This window comes from Pinus tabuliformis, chromosome 7, assembly GCF_031772625.1.
Source record: "Pinus tabuliformis cultivar Carrire ecotype Pingquan chromosome 7, CPIR1, whole genome shotgun sequence".
NCBI classification, from domain to species: Eukaryota; Viridiplantae; Streptophyta; class Pinopsida; order Pinales; family Pinaceae; genus Pinus; species Pinus tabuliformis.
Window position 1 is genome coordinate 1283643243 of NC_142293.1, and position 6633 is coordinate 1283649875.

General features: G+C 32.8%; 1 protein-coding gene across 1 annotated transcript; it reads right to left on the reverse strand.

The window, feature by feature from the left end:
• Positions 1–4118: 4118 nt before the first annotated feature.
• On the reverse strand, positions 4119–6105 carry LOC149252196 (cytochrome P450 750A1-like). Its single transcript, XM_089456623.1, has 2 exons — positions 5096–6105; positions 4119–4983 (listed from the first exon to the last, which is right to left on the reverse strand). The coding sequence occupies exons 1-2, from the start codon at positions 6059–6061 to the stop codon at positions 4360–4362; spliced, it is 1590 nt and encodes a 529-aa protein (XP_089312749.1). The 5' UTR covers positions 6062–6105; the 3' UTR covers positions 4119–4359.
• Positions 6106–6633: the final 528 nt, after the last annotated feature.

Sequence of the window (6633 nt, forward strand, 5' to 3'; positions counted from 1 at the left end):
TGGATATGGCCACGTGTCCGACCTCCAGCAAGCCATCCTGTCTCTAGCAACGTTGGTATGTCTTTGTCATGGTCCTGGTGTAAGTGATAATTCTTATTTGTGGATAATTTTGCACTTCAAATTAAGTTCGATTCTGAAATCCTGGGAAAGGCATCCAGGAAAACCTAAAGTAAATCCGAGCTTGCTTTTATCTTTGATTCTGCACATTACATTATTTTGTTAGCCAAATCGCAGAACAGACTTTCGGTGGATGTTTGGTTGTCGATTCTCTGCCATTTCTGAGGGTGTAAACTCCAAGTTGAGTCAAATAAATGATTTTCTGCCCGACGGTTAATTTAGTGGATCACTTGCAAATTTAAAGGTGGTCTGTTTTGTCGAGAAAGCCACCCTCTAGAATCATCTTCAATTTTATGGGAAGTGAAATCCAAGAGATGCAATGCACTACCAACCATAGCACCAATGACGGGTTTTAAAAAATCTTTCCTCTGCTGTAAGGAATGGATACTTCCGAGGAGAACTACTTCAGAGACCGGGGGATAATTTTCAAGAGATCATTGCAAAATGCATGGAGGTTCAGGGGAGGAAGGCGAGTGTCAGGCATGTGTCGGCCTTTACTTGAGAGGTCAGACCTTTTCAAGTCATGGGAATAGAACCTGTTACATCCATTGGAAGGCCAATGACAAAACCTCAAGGGAAAAAGGTAAGAGTAAGTCTAACTAGATGTGGGCTTGGACAGATAAAGAAGGTTAGCTCTGAATTTACGGTCGGAGATAACATCCCTGTGATTAATGACAATAAGTTTTGGTGTTCTAAAAATGTCTTGCCTAAACGTGCAGACTCACATTATATATCTATATCTATATCTATATATATATATATATATATATATATATATATATATATATATATATATATATATATATATATATATATATATATATATATATATATATATATATATATATATACATGCACTAGATAAATACAATTTTACAATGGCCCATGTAAACAATCCATCTGAGCAATTCATTCAAAAAGAAATCAATTGGGTGTTTTTTCTTTTTCTTTTTCTTTTTTCTGTAAATTGTGTATCTTGGGTAAGATGAATGCCATTTATTTGAATATTGGTATTTGCATGTAGTGAATAATTGATTGTGCGGCCATGCATTTGAAGCAAGATTTTCATGCTTGTGCTGCTAGGAAAGATTTGGAGCATAACACTATTTTTTAATACATTTAAACTAAAATATTTATATAAATAATGATGAGAATTAGTGTTTTTAATTAGTATTATAATATTTATTTGCTTTCATTTGAAAATTTTAATATTTATATTAAAAAAATATGATTATAAATGAATTTATTATAAGATAATTTATTTTCTTTTAAACTATAGATAAAAAAACTTATTTTAATTTATATATAAAATAGCCTTTTTCACCATGATATACAATTTCAAGCAAGATTATGATTTCTTGTTATTTCAAATAAATTTTGAATGTATAAATAGATTTGACACTCTACAAATTAAAAATCCCTGCTATATTTTGATTAAAATTAACCAAAAAATAATAATAAAATAAAATAAAATAAATAAATTTCATGGACACGAAATAATTTAATTTGTAATAATAAGCATCCTAACATATTTAGCTATACTTCCCTAAATTAAATAATCAATAAAAAAACATACATCAATGAAATGGGATATTTTTTTAATATTGTATTTGAATAATGATTTTTTCATTTAATAAATTTGTTTTGATGTAAATACTATTTTTTTTGTTAAAATGTATATTTTAAAACAATGAGGATTTCTTTCTTTTCTAAAATATTTGTGAGCAAACCGTTCTCCAATATAGTAGAGATGTTGTAATTTCTTTTATAACATTTGACTCAGTCAAAATAAAATTAGAAAAATAAATCAATTAACTTAAAAAAAATAATAATTATAATGATAATAATAATGATAATTATAATTAATAATTAAGCTAACTTAGATCCATCTTAAATGTGGAACTACCAAGTGGTCAGAAAGATCAAATCTTAAAAATCTCTTATTAAAATATTTGAAAGGAAAATAATTCAATTATAAAAACTTAAACTTAATTTATTAAAAAAATTTAAGTCAGAGAATGTTACTTAATTTAACTTAGTCACATTATATTTAATAGAAATTTGAGTATATTATAGAGTGCACCTTGCTTTGTTTAGGTGCAAACAAGAGTAAACAAAACTTTTCAAACCTTATCTCCCCGTCATTTTAAAAAGTAAATATTTTTTTTAATCCCAAACCTATTAAACATAGATAAGGATTAAAAATATAAAGAATCCAAAGCATAAACATGTTTATGACAAAACAAAATTGAACTCCAACATGATATATTTTTATCCAGTATAATTAAGGTCAAAGTATTGCATTTTATGTCAAATTAATCTTAAAAGAATAAAGTTCTATAATATTGAAGGCCCCACTACACCACCTATTGGAGAATGAGATGTTTATTATATTTTTTGTCTATTTGCATTTCATATGCCTAGGTGTCCCACATCTTACCAACATTTTTAAAAATGCAGTAAAAGATGTGACACGTTTAGATTGGAGCATTTTTCTACTATGGCATATCATCATTCCCTTTATGTTTCTCAAGATGAATTTAAATATGAGGAGATTCTTTTGCACTTATATCCAATCTCCATCTTTATTTGGATTTAATGCATAGCTTCCATGCAACTTGACTCATTTCAATGAAATTTAGAGACTTGTAAGTTGTGACATCAGTTTGAAACAACTAATAATTTGTTGTAAAATGAATTTCTCTTATTAGATGGATATGAAAACCTGACGTTAATGGTATGTTCTTGTGCCCTTTTAGGGTGTCATATATTTATGTTTTCTATCAAACCTTATATTAGATAATGTCAAAAATTATCTCCTAATTTTAATGGAACTTAGTTTTATAGGGAATCTAAACTTTCTAGTGGTATAATATAAATTATTGTTTTTAAATGACATTTGAAAGATATGCAACGGATAACCATCAAGTACTCTACCTAGGATTGATTATATACTTTCAATAAGAAAAATAAACATGTTTCAAATGTTCAATAATTTTTGTTGGAATCTCCACAATTGTAGTTGTCAAAGTATTATAATTTAAATATAGTTATTTTTTAGTTGATATGTCTACAAGTTATATTAAAGGGTATAGTCTCTAAATAATACACCAAGGTGAAAATTATTTTGAATTTTAGAATAAATTATTTTGTCTAAAAAATAAACTAACTAGTTAGTTAGAGTGAGTTTTTTATTATTTTATTTGATGTTTAATACACAATGTTTTTTTGTTTATATATATTGATTTTACTACAATTTGGTGATAAATAGGAGGAAGGATTTGATGAGAGCACACTTTTACCACATTTAATACTTATAAGTGTTTTTTCTCTAAGAATGTAATAGTGGAGAAGTCATAACATAATCCTATAACATGATGTTAAGATATCTACAATGTCCATTTATTATAATTTTAGTCTTTTAATTTTTAAAATGTTTAAATACTATGCATTCATTGTTGTTAACATTAGTGTATATCTCATTATCCAAAGCAATGCTAAATAATAACATAAACCATATTGATTAATCTATTTTTGAGTTGCTATTGATAACAATCAATAGCTTTGCTATGTTGTTATATGACGTATAAGATATCCTTAGTTATACCTCATATATACAAATGCTATGGCATGTCCAAGGCAAGGACAATTGATTTCAAGTTTCAAAGACTTTATTGTGAAGGTTCCATGCAATTTCAAACCAAGATTCGAGATTTAATAAGTCATTTGTGTGATATGGGCATTTTTTTTCCTTATGATAAATATGTGAAAATTTAACATAATTATTTTATTGAAAGGTAATTTTATAATCAAACATTTATTGGTGAAAGGTTAATTTATTGTAATAACATTACTTTTGAAGGGCAAAATTTTAAACATAAAGTTTTTTGATGGAGAGCATAAGAAGCCAAAAAGTCAAAAAAAATTATATGATGGGTAAAAAAAATCCAAATTCCAACCCTGCTAGTGAGAAAGTGGCTTTCTGAGACGACTACACCACAACACTTACTTGTATTCAAGAAGAAACTATTACATATATAAAAGTATGTTATGATTGAGCAGTTTCTTAGAATATAGGAACTGCGGCCAACAAAGTCTAACTTTTAACAACACATAACAGTTTTAACGACAGAAAACTGATTAGGAGATTATTCTAGAGATTTCTCCATTATTGAAACAGAGAAACGATGACCAACTAAGAAAAACGAAGAAAAGGCATCGCCGCCTGTATCCTCCCAGGTATTACATTGCAAAGCTGCTGCTCAACTTTGGAAAAGCAGAGAGAGGCACTTTCCTTGGAATGGTCAATCCACATGCTTCTGTCATATCCAACTGGGACGGATCACCGTCCACTCTCCAATCAAAAGTGTGTAACAACTGAGCCAATGCAAGCTGAACCGTAGGAATAGCCATGGATGCTCCTGGGCATCCTCTCCTTCCTGCACCGAACGGTATCATATTGAAATTGGATGGATCTGTTACATTGACATGTTCGTCGACCATGAATCTCTCTGGCTTGAATTCAGAAGCATCTGCCCCCCACACCTTAGGATCCCTTCCTATAGCCCACACATTCACCATCAACATTGTTTTCTTAGGGATAAAGTATCCTCCTACTGTCACAGTCTCGGCAGATTCATGAGGAATGGCTAAGGGCGCCGCTGGGTATAGTCGCAGAGTCTCTTTCACCACACAGTGGAGGTATTTCATGTTTGCTAGATCGGACTCCTTTACTTTCCAGTGTTGGCCAACGACCGATTCGATTTCCTCTTTTAATTTTTTCATTGCACGGGGATGTCTGAGCAGCTCGCTCATTGCCCATTCTAACGAAATTGATATTCTGTCCAAGCCAGCGCCGAACAAGTCCTGCACAAATACAAATCCAATTAGTGCAAAAGAAATGATGAATGACTGAAGTTTAAGAATGAGGGTCGAGGCATAGAAGCACAACAGCCTAAGAATGAGGGTCGAGGCATACAAGCACAACAGCCTTGATGGTTTCCCGTGTAATTTTGGTGTCGGCCTTAGCCATGTGGAGCAGCACATCCACGAAGTCTTGAACATGAGGCTCTGCGTCTACGGCCTCTTTCTCTTTCGGGAGACGATTCACATTAACATGGTCGTCTATTATTTTCTCCGCAAATTCATCGAATGTTTTATGAATTTTCTTCATGCGGCGCTTGATACCTTGCAAATCGAGCCAATCCAAATACGGAATGAAGTCCCCAATGTTGAACTCTCCCACTGTAGCTGTCAACTCTGTCATCAGGCCTTTAAACCCTTTGAAATCGCCACCCAAATCATTGTCAGAAAATTTCCTCCTCGCCAGTATTCGCCAAACAATATTGGAGGTGAGAGTGGAGACGGCCTTGGTCACATTCACGCCCATTCTTCCCTTCTCACTCTCCTCCCAAATTGAACTGATCATCGCAGACACCTCTTCCTCTCGCACACCCTTGAAGGACTCGATTCTTTTGGCAGTCAGCAGTTCTAACACGCATATTTTTCTCATTTGCCTCCAGTGATCTCCATACGGAGCGAAGACCACATCTTTAGAATTGTAAAACATTAATCTCCCAGCGGCTGTTGGAGGTCGGCTGGCAAAAATCAAGTCATGAGTTTTGAGAAACTCTTTGGCCATCTCAGAAGAAGAAACCACGACGGTAGGGACGGAGCCTAAGCGCAGAAAGAGAATGGGACCATATTTGTCAGCAAGGCCTCTAAGAGAACGGTGAGCAGGGAGTACTAATTGGTGGAGATTTCCGATGATGGGCCATGCATAGGGTCCTGGTGGCAGCGTGGCACTAGTTCTTCTCTTGCGCAAAAACCATATCATGAAGAAAGACCAGAGTAGACACAGAACAGTTGCTGCGGGAGGCCCTCCATCAGCGACTGTGAATGTTGCAGGCAAAGCTAGAGACTGACACAAATGATGAAAAGCCATCTCGCACACACCCTTCCTAAGCACTAAGCACTGAACCCTATGTTTGGAAAGGGAGAAGGTCTACAGCTATTTATAGCACTCACATAAGCTGCTCTTATCCTGAATTTAAGAGTGGTTCAATCTGAGCATAAAATATATATATATATATATTTGTTCTCATAATATCATGGAAAGGTATTAAAACTGCGAAAAATAAATTTCAAACAAAAAAAATAATTTATTCTCATAATATCATGGAAAGGTAAGTATTCCTGTAAGGATAATTTTATAAACAGAGGAAAGGAAAGCACGTATGATACACTTTTACGTATTCAATACTTTTCCCTTCTTTCAATATATTTTATATTTTTGTCATTAATAATAAGAATAAATGAGTTCTTTATTTAAACCATAAATATGGTATTCCTATCTAAATAAAATATATATATAAAATAAGCAAATTCCATCCCATGGAATACGTACGTACCTAGGCGAAAGCAGCAGCTTCGGTTCCCTACAATCTCCCATGCCTGGAAGTTCCAATAGCGTCACACAGATAATGAGAGAATACTAGAAGAAAAGCAGATAGATTC

Bases quoted from the DNA above. Each gene is read 5' to 3' on its own strand.
- LOC149252196 (XM_089456623.1), bottom strand. From the start codon at position 6,061: ATGGCTTTTCATCATTTGTGTCAGTCTCTAGCTTTGCCTGCAACATTC. The intron at 4,984-5,095 runs GTATGCCTCGAC...GTATTTGTGCAG, and splicing joins CCATCAAGGCTGTTGTGCTT to GACTTGTTCGGCGCTGGCTT.